The following is a 17772-nucleotide window of genomic DNA, read 5'->3' as shown; positions in this document are numbered from 1 at the left end:
AGGGTGTCTCTCCCCACTCTCTGACTCCAAATTCTCCCATTTGCCTGGAGGCTCCAGCCTTATCCTCCCTCAAGCTCCCTAGGAGGAACTTGATGGCCTGAGAAGCCAGAACTCCAGGGATCCTGACCTCTGGCCTCCAGGCCTCAGAAGGATGCTGTGTCCTTAGGGACTGTATGTATGTGAGCCCAAGGCCAGGCCCACTCACTCATGACCTCCACATCCCATCTTCTCAGGCCATGCAGATGGAGGATCAGATGGTGTCCCGCCCCTCTACCTCTGCTTTGTCCCCTCACATTCCTGCACACACCCTCCCCCCGCCCCCGACACAGCGCACCACTCTCTGCACTCTCCCTGCTGTAAACACCATTCTCTGGGTTATTAGTTGGTTTTGTTTTGTTTTTTGACTTGGAGAGTTATGCGGCTTTATGGAAAGCCATACCATGCTCCAGCTAGGTACAGTCTCTGTGTCCCGCCCCCCCCCCCCCCCCCCCAACAAGCCACCACACTTGTCCTCATCCATCCTCTTCCCTCTGAAACCTTGACCTCTTTCCTTATCATCCCCCTCCCACCACAAGTAAAAGAGCATAAGAGCCATCTTGAGGAGCGTTGATGTGACTGTGGGAGTTCAGTGGGTAAGTGGTTCTCTTACAAGGCCCCCCCCTTTTTTTTCGAGACAGGGTCTCTCTGTGTTAGCCTTGGGTGTCCTGGACGTGCTTTGTAGACCAGACTGGCCTCGAACTCACAGTGATCGGCCTGCCTCTGCCTCCGGAGTGCTGGGATTAATGGCATGCGCCACCATGCCCGGCACGAGGCCACTTTCTTGTCAAGGAGACAGAGATCAGAGTGAGTAAACACTTTCCCCTTAGGGAGCTGAAGGTCTGCAGCTGCCCACCCCCATGCCCAGCGTAGGATGACACTGGTCCTTTCCCTGTGCCCTGCAAAGACACAGAATCCTAAACACCAGCTGGCATGGTGGCCCTGGTCACAGTGACTAACTGGCCCACTTGTTGGAAAAATAAAAAATGAGGGTCGGATATGTCTAGGAGCATCCTTGGGGCTGAGGGGCGGAGGAAGCATGAGGTCCTGAGTTGAGGTTCCCAGCACCCATAGAAAAGGCTGGAAGTGGCTGGAGAGATGGCTCAGAGGTTAAGAGCAATGACTGCTCTTCCAGAGGACCCAGGTTTAGTTCCCAGCACCCACACGGCAGCTCCCAACTGTCTGTAACTACAAGATTTGACACCCTCACACAGACATACATGCAGGCAAAACACCAATGAGCATAAAATAAAAACAAATTAATGAAAAGGCTGGAAGTGGAGGCCTGTGTTTATAATCCCAGTGCTGCGGAGCTGAGACAGGAGGATTCCCAGAGCTCTCTGGCTAGCCAGCCTACCCTATCTAGCTCCTGAGAGGCTCAGTCTCAAAAATAAGGTTGACAGAGCCTGAGGGATGAACGCCTACACTGTCTTCTGTCCCCCAACTCCGACCTCCCATATACACAGAAGGAGGAGGAGGAGGAGGAGAAGAAAGAAGAGGAGAGGTTGTTGTTATTGTTGTTTGCAAGGAAGCCTATGGTTGTCAGGTACCCAAATCAGGAGGCAAAAGGCTCAAGAGCTTAAGGGGTCCTCGCTAACTTCCAGCTAAGCACCAGGTATACGGGGCTGCTCAGGCTGGCTCTGAGGGCTCGGGATTCCCCTCAGCAGGGAAGCTGGGAAGTGGGAGGGAAGCAAGGAGATAGGACCACCACCCACCCTGTTGCTGTCGCTGCTGCTGCTGCTGCGTAACAAGTAGTCCACCAACTGTTCCACATTGAGGTTTGTGAGTCAAGCACCCAGGGGAGGGCTCGGTGGTACTTTTGGATCTGCTCAGCTGTGATGCTTGCCCCTAGCTAAGCATGAAGGGGCCCTTGGCCTCCATCCCCCAGTTCCCACACATGCACCTCTACACCCACAGCAGGATGGCATGGAAGTCGCTTCCAGGACAATGCTATGGAGCTACTGGCTCAGCTGATTCAGCTAATGCCGTGGCCTGGTGAGCCCCCCCCCCGGCGGGCCTGGGTTTAAGGGTGCCAAGGTAGAGCCACCTAGGGAGCAACAGGAGGTAATACAGGTGCTGTAGTTCATAAGCTGCCCTTGCTGGGAGCTCTGACACTGCCATGGTGTCTGTCCTTCTGTTAGGAGGGATGAGGCAGAGGCCCAGTTAGGATTATCCATTTCTTCTTGTTTATCTTTAGTGCCCGTGGGGTGTGTTGCAGTTACACGTCCATGCACAGCTACCCTGGAGCCTAGCCTTGTGGGCCCTGGGGACTGGGGCAGAGAGTGGCCCCCAGTTGAGGTTTGTGTCCCTCCAAAGTCCCCATGATCCCCCTCACTGCTCTTGCATCTACCAAGAACAATTCCTTCTACGTTTCTAATGTGTTCCCAGAAATCACCCTGTCTGCTGCCCTACTGTGGGCCAACCCCAGATGGTGATGCTCTGTGTTAGGTCTATGTTAGTGATGTTCACCCACACGACTTCACAGAAAGACCCCACGCCTCTGAAACCAGGGATTCCCCCCCAAGAACGTCAGAGGCTGAGGCCAAGACCACCTAAAGGAGGATGTAGAAAATGCCACACACTCCCCAGTGGCAAAGACACTCCAGAAACGAAACCCCATACCGTCCTTCCCCATGAATGCCGTCAAAATCTCCTTGAGAAGACAAGAGAAGACGCGTTCTCAGATTTGAAGAATATTAGAGAGATGATCCGCCTTGATTATACAGGATTCATACAAAGAATTCAGAGATGGCTTTGAGCTAGAGCAATCTATTAATATAATCTATAATATCAGTCAGTCAGCCAGCACGCCGTGCTAACAAATGACAAAGGGCGTTTGACCAAGCCCTGGTGCCAACTTCTGGTTTTAAAGGAAGAGCTAAAAATAGGTCTGGAATGGTACTTTGCTATCTGACTGAAGAATCTACCTCAGCGTCACAGGCCAAGACTGTTCCAAATGATGGCATTAAAAAAAAAATTATTCCCGTTCTAAACCTTTTATTAGAGAAAAGACAGCACCTCTCTCTTTGTAAGAGATGGTAGACATAGCAATAAGACAGGAAAGCGAATTGAACGTCTCTAGGAAAAATTTTAATTATTTGCTGTCAGTGTGATTTGAGACCCGAGAGAAGCAACTGAAAAATAATTTAATATACGAATTTAATATAAAGGTACAGAGCCAGAGAGAAAACACGTAATACAGATCAATAACTTTCATTTGTGCTAAAGAACAAGTGGTTGGAACAAGTAATGAAATAATTGGTCCCCACTTGAGATGGGTACAATAAAACAACAGCACAGAAGCCCCGAGGAGTTTCTCGAAAATTTGACAAGAAAAATTTAGGATCATTATAAAGAGCTCAATACTGACTTCCGGAGGGACAGGGAGGAAAAAAATAACAATGCGAAGAGGCTTGCCGGAACCTTCCGTGGGAGTTACTCTAGACTTAATTTACAGTCTGAACGCAGTTCCTCTGCATCAGGTGGCCAGTTTTGAAAAGCAGGAGAGACTTGTCCTCAAGGCCACCTGGAAGGATATTCAGAGTCGAGTGTAGTGGTCTCCCAGTGCCCAGGAGGCTGAGGCAGGAGGATTGAGAGTTTCAGGGCAGCGTGTGCTACATAGAAAAACATTGCCTCAAGACAACTATCTCCCCCCCACCACCACCACACAAAAAAATGAATATTCAAAAAGGAAAATAATGAAATGGAGCTAAGGACCTGGTTCAGTTGTTGGACTGCTTGCCTGCTGCACAAAGCCCTGGCTTCCACCATCAGGACCATATAAACAGAGTGTGGTGATGCACACCCGAAACTCCAGCCCTTGGGGGATGGAGGCAGGAGGATCAGAAGTTGAAAGTTGTCCTTGACTACCCTTGGCTTGAGGCCAACCCAGGCAACACAAAATCCTGCCCCGCCAAAAAAAAGCAAAATTAAGAATCAGAAAATCAGAATATATAAACAATTTAGTTATAGTGTTTGTCTTCCTAGATGTGGAACTGAAACTATGAACGACAATGATGACCTGTGACAGAAAGTGTACAGTTTTGGTGAGAGAAGAGGGGTGAGGAGTCTCCTGGGAGACTGTGCCACCAGGCCTCCTTCTGTCGTGGCTCTACTGGTGGTGCAATTCTTATCATTTGTTCATTTAGTTGAGTGTGTGGTGTGTGTTTGCATGCAAACATAGAGTCCAGAGGTCAACCTCAGGTACCATCCACCTTGCTTTTTGGGGACAGGATCTCTCCCTAGCCTGGCACTCACCAGTTAGGCAAGGCTGACTGGCCACAGAGCCCTAGGGATCCCCTTGGCTCTGGCTTCTCAGCTCTAAATTTTCAAGCAAGTGCTACCAGGCCCGGCTTTTTCTGTGGGTTCTGGGTCAGGCCTCTTGCTTGCACAGAAAGCGCTATACTGACTGAGCCACCTCCCCAACCCTCGTGGGACTCTTCGAGATGATATCGAACTGTCCTGGGGGATGCTTGGGAGCTGTGTAAGGCTGTGGAGGAAGGGAGGGAGGGAGCGAGGGAGGAAAGGAGGGAGGGAGGGCAAGATTGGAGAATCAGAAATCAACCAGAAGGAATAGATTAATCAATACATCTTGTCAGGACCATTTGCTGCTACTTAGGAAGGGGCTGGCAGAGTCGATTCGGACCCTTTCCCATGAGGAGGAAAACCTCCCATGTGGAGTGAACACTAAGTATCAGAAGGGGCAAGTGTAAGGCAGCATCCCCTCTGAGGGCAAGCCAGTGTCCCCCCCCACCCCCCCACCCCGCTCTGCAGAGTTGCGGGAGGCAGGGCTGGGGTCTCAACCCCAGGGACCTGGTGACAGTGAACTCACAATCTTCTTGCTTTAACCTCCTGGGAGCTGGGAACCACCACACCCGGCTCAGGGGAGTCTCCTTGGTGGCTGCACGCCATCCCCTGGTGCCTGTCATGGGGGGACGTGATGTGGCCTCTGAGAGACGGCTGGTGGCCGTGGGAGCTTCCCAGGAGACAGGTCATTCTGGTGGTGGCAGTGATTGCAGACACCACTGGGTCCGTAAAAGCCGAGTGATTCCCCAGGCAGGAGGATAGCCTTCAATTCATCTCCTCAGAACTCACCGCGTGCTGATGGCTCTCAGAACAAACAGAACGTGGGCAGCTATGAGTATGAGGGGCTGGTGTCGGTGCCTCTCCTTCCCATCCCCTCTTGCCAGGGCTGTGGACTCTGTCAAGAGGTCAGACTCCCGTTTCTGGTGGAGGTGTGTTCCACAGAGGGACAGCTGGAGGCTCAGATACATGCTGGTGCCAGCCACTCGGGTCTCAATGCCAATACCCTTGGGATAGATTCCGTGTGTTTTCTTAATTTCCCTAATTAATGTAATGTTGAAGGACTAATTGCTCATTAATTAACTGTGTGTGTGTGTGGGGGGGTGTCTGGCTATATGCAGAGGCCCACACCTAGTGTTCTCCTCAGTCACTCCACGTTATTTTTGTTTTGTTTTGTTTTGTTTTGTTTGAGATAGGGTTTCTCTGTGTAGCCTTGGCTGTCCTGGACTCGCTTTGTAGACCAGGCTGGCCTCGAACTCACAGCAATCCGCCTGCCTCTGCCTCCCAAGTACTGGGATTAAAGGCGTGCACCAATACGCCCGGCCTTCCACGTTATTTTTGAAACAAGGTCTCTCACTGAACTAGGAGTTCTCTGCCTCAACTAGACTCTGTGGCCAGCAAGGCCCCAAGATCCTCCTGACTCCACCTCCTTGGTACTGGGATTACAAGCATGCGCCATGAGACCTGGCTTTAATGTGGGTCCTAGGATCGAACTCAGGACCTCAAGCTTTACCCGCTGATCCGTCTCCTCAGTACCCCTTGTGTGGTGTTTTTTTTTTTTTTTTTTTTTTAATTGCCAGATAATTGTAACATCTGAAGGCTAGTGATCTCAGCTCAAAATAGTGGTCCTCCAAATCTTTAGTGAGATGACAAACTGCCAGGAACGAGTGCAGATCCAACAGCCAAGGTGACAATGGCCCGAGGGTCAGCCTGATCTGGTGAGTGGCTTGCGATAGTCACTGTGTCTGTACAGGGCCTGGCGGGGACAGTATAAAGTGAGGTCTGGCCCATGTTGTTCCCCCAGGACCAGCCAGCCTCAACTACAACAACTCCTTGCCTTCCCACCAGGCCAGTACCAACGCTCCCCACCCCCAAATCAGGCCAGAGTTCTCGAGGTCAGGAGAACCTGACAGGGCCTTTCTGGAGCTCAGATGCTCTCAGAGGTCAGCATAACTCTGGAGGAGAGTAGCAGATCTCAAACCGGCCTTCCCTCAAAACAACTGGAAAGATTCAGGTCAGACTAAAGATAGAACCTCCTGGCTGCCAGAGTTATGGTGTGTGTGTGTGTGGTGTGTGTGTGTGTGTGTGTGGTGTGTGTGTGTGTGTGAGAGAGAGAGAGAGAGAGAGAGAGAGAGAGAGAGAGAGAGAGAGAGAGAGAGAGAGAGAGAGAGAGAGAGAGAGAGAGAGATGGGGCACCCAGACCCATGGCTGCTTTCAAATGAATCTTTCCCGTCTGACAATGGGGACCATGGCAGAGTTCCTGGAGAGGGTCACACATTGTCTGTCCTCTTCAGGGACCAGCCTGGCACTCTCCTCCGAAGGCGCCTGCCAGCACTTGAGCAGGGAGCCTTTGCGGACTGATTTCTCCCTCCAGTGGTGCAATACATCATCTTTTTTAATTTAAAAAGATGCCCAGTGGAAGCTTCAGAGACCATTAAGTGTTTGGGTCCCTAATTAACTTCAGAGCAGCCTGGAGCAGCAAAGAAAGGGAGGGAGGGCCACAGGGAGTGATGAGGAGGGGGGGGTGGCTCTAGTTGGGAAGGAAACTGCAGACCAGACACCCCCTCCCTGCACCTCCAGGCCAGAGCCTCCTGGGGGGGATGGTTGCCTTGTACATCTGGCTCCAACTCCACAGCCCCCTCTGGAAGTTTCAAGTGAGTCAGGAGACCACTTTGCTGCAAAACTGCCTGCTAGATTCTTTTGCTGGTCTCTGCTGCCTGGCTGGCTTTCCCTCTCTGAGCCTCTCCACCTCTTTTCCCCCCACACCTCCCCGCCCCCTCCCTCCCATCTATGTACTGAGGTTATTAATGTTGGCTTCAGTATCCAGTAGGTGCTCAATAAATGCAGATGGAGGGAGGAGAAGAGAGTTGTCCTGGCTGTGTGCATGCAGAGTGGGGTGAGACCTGAGGGTCTTCTACAAGGCCATCTGGCATTAGACAGTCTCCCTGTCACCTTAACTCTCCTTGGTGACCTCTGAGCTATCACAGAGAGGGGCACAGTGTGGGCAAGAGTATTCTTTAGTCTCCAGTTTCTGGCCAGTTGAAGGACAAAATCAGGGCCAGCCAAGGTCCAGGGCATGCCAGGCTTGACCCTGTGGCCAAGTCCCAAGGTGCCAGGCTGCTGAATCAGCCATTCTACACTATTGCCCATGTCGACCTTGAGTCAGAGGGTCTGGGAGTGCAGGCAGGCTTCAGGCAGCCCTGGTGGGCTATGAAGAAACCCTCAGAGCTGGAGGGGTTCCTTGGGGGCCTTTCCTGGGTGAAGGCAGGACTGCACATAAGCTCTGTCCACCCAGGCTGTTCACAAGGCCTCTCCTTAGATCAAGGAGGGTCCAGAAAACCATCCAGGAAGAACAGAGGGGGAGAAAAAGAGAGATGTACAAAGTTCTAGAAAGCTTGAATAACCAGGAGCTTGCTTCCTTTGCCATCAGCCTAGGAGGGAGCGCCAAGCTCATCTCTACTTGACAGATTCGGCAGCTGAACAAAGCTCAGAGAGGGTCAGTAGCTCTCCCAAGGTCACCCAGCCAAACCAACCTTAGCACCTCAACGTGAGCTGAGGAGCAAGGGAATAGGCTGGCCCCTGTCTGCCCCAGCCTCAGCCTCCGGGACCTGCCCATCATAGGGCTCTGCCGCAGAGCGCTGCTGGGACAGTTCTGCCTGGAGCCCTGCTGCAGAGGCAGGCAGACGTTAGCAGTAAACATGATCTATTGGCAAAACATTGGAACAGTGAAAAGTTATCGATCGATTGCCTTCCACCCATCTCTCTGCGTCTCTGCCCTGGCCCTCAGCCTGTGCTGCCCCTGGTAGCGGGGGGGGGGTGGGGGTGGGGATGTTTGCAAAATAGGGAGGGAAGTCCACTCCACCAGTGGAAACCTTGGCCCAGCTCCAGCCCTGCCCTGGCCGCTCTTGTAGCTCTATGATCGAAGACAGAGCCGTATTTTTAGACACATGCAATCAGTCCCACTCTCCCGCCATGATTATGCAAATCTCACCATAAGAAGTTTAAAAGCCTGGAACACCACACTCTACTTCGTCATCAGTGAAGGGCTGCGGGGTAGGGACACCATGACAAACACAGCACATCCCGTGGTCCCCACTGTGCCCTGGGCTACGGAGGCCCTCTGTGAGCACAGCCACAGTATGTGTGTGTGTGTGTGTGTGTGTGTGTGTGTGTGTGTGTGTGTGTGTGTAAGTGTAAGAGTCATCCCATACACTAGGTCCTGGCCCTCTCACTATATGATGAACCCCTATAGACACCCAAGGAAACTCAGGAGGGGAAACTGAGGCCTGGGTTTGGAAATGGAAGGCTTGGGACGCGCAGGCTTGATTCTGCCCTCACCCTCAGTTTCTCTGGCCCCGAAAAGACTCTGTCTTTTGTTCTAAGAGGAGAGAAGTGATGAGGAGCAGGGAAGACAAGAAGTAGATAGGAATTAAATCTGCCCCCACCCCTGCCTCTTATCACCCTGGGCCCCTCCTCCCCAACCCTGCCCTAAAAGCCACCCACTATAGCCTGGGGTACTGCCTGGCACTGCCTACTCCTCTCCGTCCCCCTGAACACCCCACGGCCCCTACAGAGTGACGGCTCTGGTCTCATGACCTTGTACCTTTGCCTCCTCCCCTGTCTGCTCATCTTCTTTTCTGCCCGACGGACTCCTACTCAGCCGCTATGATCTTCAGTCTAATGCCCTGCCCACCGGCCTGAGGCCCAGTTGCATCTCCTCAGCTCTCCTCTCCCCTGCCGGGCTGGGTCCCTCTGTTCATGGGCCTTTGGGGTGTTCCTCTGCTATTTTGAAACTCTAGGTCCAGCATCCCTCTGCTGTGGGGAGAGACCAGAGGGTGTCTTGCTGCTCAGGCCGGTCAATCTGTGAGAGTCTGTCAGAAAAGCCACACTCAGCCGGGCACAGTAGCGCATGCCTGTGATGTCAGCATTAGCACTCAGGGAGGCAGAGGCAGGCGGATCTCTGAGTTTGAGGCCAGCCTGCTCTATAGAGAGAGAATTCCAGGACAGCCAAGGCTATGCAGAGAAACCCTGTCTCAAAAAACAAACAAACAAACAAACAAACAAACAAAACTCCAAATAACAAACAAACAAACCCCACAAAAAAACAAAATCAAAAAGAAAGAAAGAAAGAAAAAAAAATCATCTCTGCTCATTCTTAGGGTATCTTTGGAAGCTCCTTTGGCCTATGGCAGATCCTCCCTCCGTCGTCCGTCCATCCCTCCCTCCCTCCCTTCCTTTTTCTCTTCCTCCCTCTTTCCTTCCTTCTGAGTGTATACATGTGAGTACAGATGTGTTTGCACATGCACACACATGCAAGTGTTCCTGCACATGGGGGCCAGACCACCTCAGGTGCCATTCACTCTCCTGTTGAGACAGACCCTCACCGGCCTGGAACTCACTGCTTCAGTTAAGCTGTCTGGCCACTAAGCCCCAGGGACCCTCCTGTGTCTCTCCCTTCCTGGTGCTGTGGTTGGTCACATGCTTTGCTTTCCGCATAGGTTAAGGGGCCCCAAATCGAGGTCGCCGTGCTCATATGACGAGTGCTTTACCAACTGCACCATCTCTGCCTGTGACATTTCTTTAAATGGCTAATTCACTCCCTCAGGGACCTCTGCCATCTCCATCCAGGCCAAGTGGCCTGGCCCTCAGCTCCCAGGCTTCAGTGCCTTCCTGTGGTGTGAGGCTGATAGCTCAGTGGTCAGAGCTGTCGACAACTGGTCCCCAGCACCTGGGGTTGACCCCTGCACTCTGTAAGTGGAATCTACCCTCCCAAACTAGGCCTTGGAGTTCCCCATTGGGCCCCACATCTGCAACCTAGGAAATGTGAGGGCTGTGGAGACCAGTGGGGGCCCAGGGAAGGGGAAAGGGCATCAAAGGATCGCATTGGACATCCTTAGGTCCCCATGAGAACCCAGTTTCAGTGACTGGGATGGGGACACAGTGAGCATCAGACACCCTGTGCCAAAGGCCACCACGGAGTGAGCAAGACAAAAGCTGGAAGTTAGCAGCCCAGAGGTCACATGTAAGAGTGACAGGAGGACATCACTCTCTCAGATCCGGAATGAAAATGGCTGCAGGAAGGGGGCGGCGGGAAGATAATGGCAAGAGACAGTGAAAATGGTGGGTTACCCTTTTTAGGGAGTTTGCTTTGAAGGGCAGGAAGAGGAGGATAGGGAGGGAGGCCCACAGGTTTAGTGTGTTGGTTGCTTCGGTGGAAGATTTAGAAGGACTCGGTCCAGCACCCACTGGTTGCACTTCTGACATTAGGTACCCATCCGCACACGGGCACAGGAACCCTGACACAGAATGTGGCCCACGGCCCAGGACTTATGGATGTCTCTTCCAGGTGGTGGGGGGCCCAGTGACAGGAAGGAGCTCCCTCCTGCGGGGTCCGCGTGCCGCCCTCCACCCTGGAGGCCGTGGATTGCTGAGTGAATTACAGAGCACAGAGTGAATGGTGTGGGCGTGAGAGGGGAATGGCGGGGTGAGGCGAGAAGTTGTGGAGTGAGGAATAGATGAGTGGAGGACATTGGCTGGAGAGGTCGGGTTGGAGGTGGGACACTGTCCGGGGCCATCAGTACCCACCATGCAGTTCAGCCTGTTCTCTTGCTAACTACTCCCCTAGAGCTCTCCATGGCGTCAGTGCTTTGGGTCCAGACCCTCGGGATGTGGTCTCTCTTCTACCTAATTCTATGCCTGTGGCTCTGGGTATCATTGGGCCAGTCCTTTCAACCCGTCCTTCACCTGGACGGAAGAAGCACAGGCCAATTCACTGTGTGACCCGGGATGGGCCTTTCTTTCTGGGCCTCAGTTTCCCTGATCTGTGAAACTAAGTGTGGAAGGTCAATTTGTGGGGTTGGGGGGACACGAGGCTGAGCATAGTAGAGGGGACAGCTATGGGTTCCTGCCCTGCCTTGTACTAAAAGATCCCTCCATTGATGACGAACCTAGGTGTGGGGTGGCAGAAGCCTGGGGGAAGAAACAGGACTACATCGTGGCTGCAGGCAGGGGCCCTCGTACTCTGCCTGCCCACTGTCACACTGGCAGGTCCAGTGGGGGTGATGGGGAGGGGGTGCTGTTTCCACAATGTGAGTCATAGCACAAACAACCAGACTGCCATGCGGGAGGAGACATGGTGGCACAGAAGTATGAAAGAGGCAAGAGGGGACCAAAAAAAAAAAAAAAAAAAAAAAAAAAGAAAAGAAAAAAAAGAAAAAAAAAAAGGACCCAAGTCCCCACATAGCCTGTCCTGTGTGTGTAGGTGAGCATAGGTATGCAGACCCATGCTTAGGAAGACATGGGAACCGCAAACGTCCACATATGCACACTTGCAACTGCGAGCGTAGGAGGCCAGCACGCTGTAGGAGACATCGCGGCGCCTCTTTGGGCCTGTAATCCTGCTTAACTCGACTTTCAGTTATTTTGAGCAAGAGATTACAGCTGATTAAGATCTCTTGCCAGGCGCCACCCCTCCTGTAGGCTAGGACAGAAACGCTCTCCGCTCACCCGGGCCAGTGGCCTCAAGACCAACCCCACTAGGCTTTCTCTGGCTTGCACTCTTCTGTGGTGTCCGTATGGGCGTCAAGGCATTGTGGCTAAATTGTGCCGCCCCTGGGCCCTTGACATCGGTGTCAAAACCCAGGATAAGGCTCCCAAAAGAACTCCCAGGCCCCACTGGCTGAGGATCATGCCTCCCCACTGTCCTGTGCTCCTTTTCCTGCTCCAGTGCACAAGGTCCAAACAAACCCTGGACTGCTGAACTCCAAGGCAGTGCCTGGATGCCTCTGGGCCCCCAATCTGTCCCCTTCATCTCTCTCAGTCAGAAACGGATTCCCTCGGGAGCCAGGTCCCGTTTATGATGTTTGAAAAGACGAAATGTGTGTGTGTGTCTATTTTTTTTCCCTCCTTATTTTAGTCACCTCAGTGCAGCCTAGTTGCGGCTGTCAATATCGGTGAAATAAACTCAGCTGGCTGCTGGCCAGGCCACTGAGCAGTGACAGAGGCTGCTGTAAATCCCTGTATTAACAAGCTAACACCCATTTCTTCATCCTGCAAGTGGGCAGAGGGAGACCACAGTGTAAAGGACCCCAGTTCTACTGTGAACTCTCTTCCCATCACCCCACAGTCTTATGTGCACGCACTCTGGGCGCTGGGGGTTGTGGGAAGGCACAGTCCTGGTCCTGGGAGTGTACATGGCTAGGGGGAGACATGAGGGAGAAGGGGCTGCTTGTATAAAAATTTGGAGTGTGAGATAGAAGAAGGAGAGCTTCGCCTTGGGAACATGGGGACACTTTTGTTAAGCCTGGAAAGGATGTTTTTATTATTAACATTTTGTTTTTAGATTTATTTATTAATTGTACGGGGTGGGTCAGAGGACAACTTGCCGGAGTTGATTCTCTCCTTGCCGTGCGGGCCCTAAAGATTCAACTCAGTACTTGTCAGCAATTGCATTGATTGGCTGAGCCATCTCCCTGTCTTCTCACAATCCAGGCTGTCCCCCCTCTATTGTCACGCAGGGACAGCTTCATCAAGCCCTTGGGTGCCTCGAGGTTGGATGGCTTCAGAGGTCAGCCAGCTGATCCGTCTGGAGGAACTGAGGCCCACAGGACGGTGGCTTGCTGGGCCACGGGGATAGGAGCTCCTCGGTGTGCCAGGCCTCTCCTTCTTGCCTGCCTCCTTGAGGCTGGTCTGTCTCAGGCTGGGGCCATTGGCTGGGTGTTCGGCACCCCCTGCAGGCAGTTCAGAAGGTGTGGCACGCTGGCGCTTCTTGGGGAGAAAGGACACCTAAGCGCTTGGGGTGGGAGGGCACAATGCCAAAAAGTCAATGCCTTGGCCAGCCCTACCACTGCTGAACTCTGAGTCCTTTCTTAGCCTGTTTCCCTGTCAATCCAAGGCTATGCTCAGTCACCTGTATCAGTCATCATTAGCGCCTCTGAACTGATTACTCAGGGGGTGGGCCCTCATGTCCACTCTGCACATGAAAAAAATGGATCTGAAGGATGTCTGTTTTCCTTGGTGAGCCCAGACCCTCTGAGCCCAGGCCCGTGATCTGGGACAAGTACAGTGTCTGTTTTACAGCAGACACTGGTGGGCGGCTCAGCTGACTTCTTCAAATAGCCACACAGTGACTTTGGACATGGCCTGTTCTGGAACTTACTCTCTTCTCTCTTGTCTTGCAGTAGAGAATACTTCAGGCAGAGGAGCCAGGCAAAGCCACCAGGACACACAGGCCCATGGGAAAGCAGGCCGTGGCCACCTCAGGACCGGGGAGGACGACAAGGGGCCGTGGGCACTGAGGGAACCATTCTCCCTCTCAGCACCTGCGCCATGCATCTCGGGACAGGACACCTCTGACAGTGCAGGCAGTGCCCCATCCCCACCCCTAAGTCCCTCTGGGGGCGGCCCATTGCTCAGCCCTTCTCCACCCTGTCCCAACAGGCAGAGTGTCCCAAGATGGCTGGGCACGGGTGGGGTGCACCATGGGTGCTCGTGGCAGCGGCCACGTTACTGCACGCAGGTGGCCTGGCCCAAGGTGACTGCTGGCTGATCGAGGGTGACAAAGGCTTCGTGTGGCTGGCCATCTGCAGCCAGAACCAGCCGCCCTATGAGGCCATCCCCCAACAGATCAACAACACCATCGTGGACCTGCGGCTCAACGAGAACCGCATCCGCAGCGTGCAGTATGCCTCGCTGAGCCGCTTTGGGAACCTCACATACCTCAACCTCACCAAGAATGAGATTGGCTACATCGAGGATGGGGCCTTCTCCGGCCAGTTCAACCTCCAGGTGCTGCAGCTGGGTTACAACCGGCTGCGCAACCTAACGGAGGGTATGCTACGGGGCCTGAGCAAGCTTGAGTACCTGTACCTACAGGCCAACCTCATCGAGGTGGTGATGGCCAGCGCCTTCTGGGAGTGTCCAAACATAGTCAACATAGACCTCTCCATGAACCGGATCCAGCAGCTGGGCAGCGGCACCTTCGCAGGCCTGGCCAAGCTCTCGGTGTGTGAAATTTACAGCAACCCTTTCTACTGTTCCTGTGAGCTGCTGGGTTTCCTGCGCTGGCTGGCCGCTTTCACCAATGCCACCCAGACCCATGACCGGGTGCAGTGTGAGTCTCCTCCGGTCTACGCGGGCTACTTCCTCCTGGGCCAGGGCCGTCATGGCCACCAGCGGAGCATCCTCAGCAAACTGCAGTCTGTGTGCACGGAGGACTCCTACACTGCTGAGGTCTTTGGCCCACCACGCCCGGGGCCAGGCCGATCCCAGCCAGGACACTCGCCACCTCCACCTCCACCAGAGCCCAGCGACATGCCTTGCGCTGATGACGAGTGCTTCTCCGGTGACGGCACCACGCCCCTGGTGGTCCTGACTACACTGGTCACTCAGACAGAGGCTCGCCCCTCCATGAAGGTCAAGCAGCTGACCCAAAACTCAGCCACCATCATGGTACAGCTGCCGAGCCCGTTCAACCGCATGTACACCCTCGAGCAATACAATAATAGCAAGTCGTTCACCGTGTCCAAGCTGACCCAGCCTCAGGAGGAGATCCGCCTCACCAATCTCTACACACTCACCAACTACACGTACTGCGTGGTCTCCACCAGCTCTGGCACCCATCACAACCATACCTGCCTTACCATCTGCCTGCCCAAGCCGCCCAGTCCACCCGGCCCCGTGCCCAGCCCCTCCACGGCCACTCATTACATCATGACCATCCTGGGCTGCCTCTTCGGTATGGTGCTGGTTCTGGGCGCTGTCTACTACTGCCTGCGCAAGCGGAGGCGGCAGGAAGAGAAACACAAGAAGGCCATGGCCGCAGCCGCCGGCAGCCTGAAAAAGACCGTCATCGAGCTCAGGTATGGCCCTGACATTGAGGCACCTGGGCTGGCCCCTCTGACCCAGGGCCCCCTGCTTGGCCCTGAGACTGTGACTCGAATACCCTACCTGCCAGCCACCACCAGTGATGTGGAGCAGTATAAGCTGGTGGAGAGCAGCGAGACCCCCAAGGCCACCAAAGGGAACTACATTGAAGTGCGCACTGGGGAGCCGCCAGAACGCAGAGGCTGTGAACTGAGTCGGCCTGGCCCTGAAAGCCAGGGCTCGGTTGCTGAGATCTCCACCATTGCCAAGGAGGTGGACAGAGTCAACCAGATCATTAACAACTGCATCGACGCACTCAAGTCTGAGTCCACCTCCTTCCAGGGCGCCAAATCAGGGGCCGTGTCAGCGGCTGAGCCCCAGCTGGTACTGCTGTCGGAGCCTCTGGCCAGCAAGCACAGCTTCCTGTCCCCTGTATACAAAGATGCCTTCAGCCATGGTGGCCTGCAGCGGCACCACAGTGTGGAGGCTGCGCCCGGGCCCCCGAGGGCCAGCACTTCACCCAGCGGTTCTGCACGCAGCCCTCGCCCCTTCCGGCCCGAGGCCACCGGCACACATAAGGCCCCAGCCACTGAGACCAAGTATATTGAAAAAAGCTCACCTGTGCCCGAGACCATCCTCACTGTGACACCCGCAGCCACCTTGCTGCGGGCCGAGGCCGACAAAGGTCGCCAGTACGGCGAGCACCGGCACTCGTACCCCGGCTCTCACCCTGCCGAGCCACCTGCTCCGCCACCACCTCCGCCCGCCCACGAGGGTTTGGGTGGCCGCAAGGCATCCATCCTGGAACCTCTGACGCGGCCACGACCCCGAGACCTCGTCTACTCGCAGCTGTCCCCACAGTATCACCACCTGAGCTATTCCTCCAGCCCGGAGTACACCTGCAGGGCGTCTCCAAGCATCTGGGAGCGGCTCAGACTGAGCCGTCGGAGGCACAAGGATGATGCGGAGTTCATGGCGGCTGGCCACGCCCTGCGCAAGAAGGTCCAGTTTGCCAAAGACGAGGACCTGCATGACATCCTAGACTACTGGAAAGGTGTGTCTGCCCAGCACAAGTCCTGAACCTCTTCTTCTCCACCCCTCCGCAGGGCCCAAGGCAGCCTGGCCCTGTCCTCTCCGAAACTCGTGATGCCCATTGGACCAAAAAAGGATAGATCATCCGCAGCAGCTATCCCTGACTAAGACTCAACACTAAATCCAATGTCCGTCCGTGCACAACAAGGGGCTTCTGCGTTCAGCGCCTGGCCCACAGGGACAGCTTGAGGAGGCCACAGGTGGCCACAACAGTAGATATACTAACTTCCATGTAAACTGTAATGTGCCTGCTGCCTGGTGCAAGCAAGCAAGCTACACACACACACACACACACACACACACACACACACACACACACACACCACACACACACACACTCACACATACACTCTCACACACTCACACACACATACACCACACATACACACACATAAACACATGCATACACACGCATGTGCACACACACAAACACACATACTCCTAAGCATGCACACACTCACACACGCACACACATACACACATGGGACTTCGGAAAACTGTGTCTTATGGGTGGGGGTGGGGGAGGGGAATTTTTTCCATTATCTTTCCTGTTTTGAGTCTTCTCTTCCTCCTTTCTTCTCTTTCTTCTTTATTTTTTCCTTTTTAAAAAAAAATATATATATATAAAAGTGAAAATCTTAAAAAAAAAAAAGAACTAAATCACTTACTGTGGGGCACATGACCAACCAAGTGTGGCTAGCTTCGTGGCACCCCCTAAATGTGGTCTGGTCTGTGGAGTGCAGAGAGGTGCAGCCAAGACAGGTATGTCACCTGTCTGGCAGCATCCTGAGGCTGTGGGATGCCAGCGGGGAGGTGAAGACTGTGCCTGGGGACAGGTCGGGGTGGCAAGAGGGGTGCAGGCTGGAAAAAATTATGTGGTCTTCCCCCCACCCCAGCCCCATCTTCGTTGTACACTGTAGCTGTTCTATTGTACAGAAAAAAAAATCTATATTTGCAAAGTTTGCTGTAAAATGAGAGAGAAAAAAGACTATGTCTACTAAAAAAAAATCTGCAAAGGAAAAAAATGCAAATATGCGTGTTCTGTGTTTTTTTTTTTTTTTTTTTTCCTGGGTTCAGGGTCCCATTTAGGCAAGCGAGTGCAGATAGTGGTGAGAGCCCATGGGAAGATCAGTGGCTCGCACTGGGCAGGGAAGGGTCCAGCCTCTTTGAGGGTGGGGACCAGTGTGGATGGATCAGGGATAAGGGGCTGGAGGAAGCTGAGTGGGGCTATGGCTACACCAGGGCCCATGTGCAGACCTGGTGGTGATGGTGGGGTTGCTGTAAGGGTGACAGGGTGTGTCTGGGGGGAGACTCCTTTCATACCCAGAGCACCACCCACATGGAAAGGGACTCCCCCCTCCCTGCTCTGCAACACAAAGCCAGCCTTCATCCTCCCACAGGCAGCCCTGCCCTGCCAACCTTCTTTGCCATGCTCTGTCTCCTGTGGCCTTCCCTGGGTGGGCCCCATCCTCAGCGCAT

At 53.9% G+C, this 17772-nt stretch overlaps 1 protein-coding gene across 1 annotated transcript in view; it reads left to right on the top strand.

The window, feature by feature from the left end:
• Elfn1 (extracellular leucine rich repeat and fibronectin type III domain containing 1) overlaps positions 1-16610 on the top strand; it is a 60784-nt gene extending 44174 nt beyond the window's left edge. The window contains exon 2 of the mRNA XM_051161121.1: positions 13518-16610. Within this exon, the coding sequence (XP_051017078.1) occupies positions 13792-16281 (2490 nt within the window). The 5' untranslated portion in view covers positions 13518-13791 and the 3' untranslated portion in view covers positions 16282-16610. The remainder of the gene's footprint in view (positions 1-13517) is intronic.
• The last annotated feature ends 1162 nt before the right edge of the window (positions 16611-17772 follow it).

This window comes from Acomys russatus, chromosome 19 (assembly GCF_903995435.1).
Source record: "Acomys russatus chromosome 19, mAcoRus1.1, whole genome shotgun sequence".
In the NCBI taxonomy this organism is placed as follows: domain Eukaryota; kingdom Metazoa; phylum Chordata; class Mammalia; order Rodentia; family Muridae; genus Acomys; species Acomys russatus.
The sequence above is the reverse complement of the archived record's forward strand: the minus strand, read 5'-3'. Positions and strand labels throughout refer to the sequence as shown.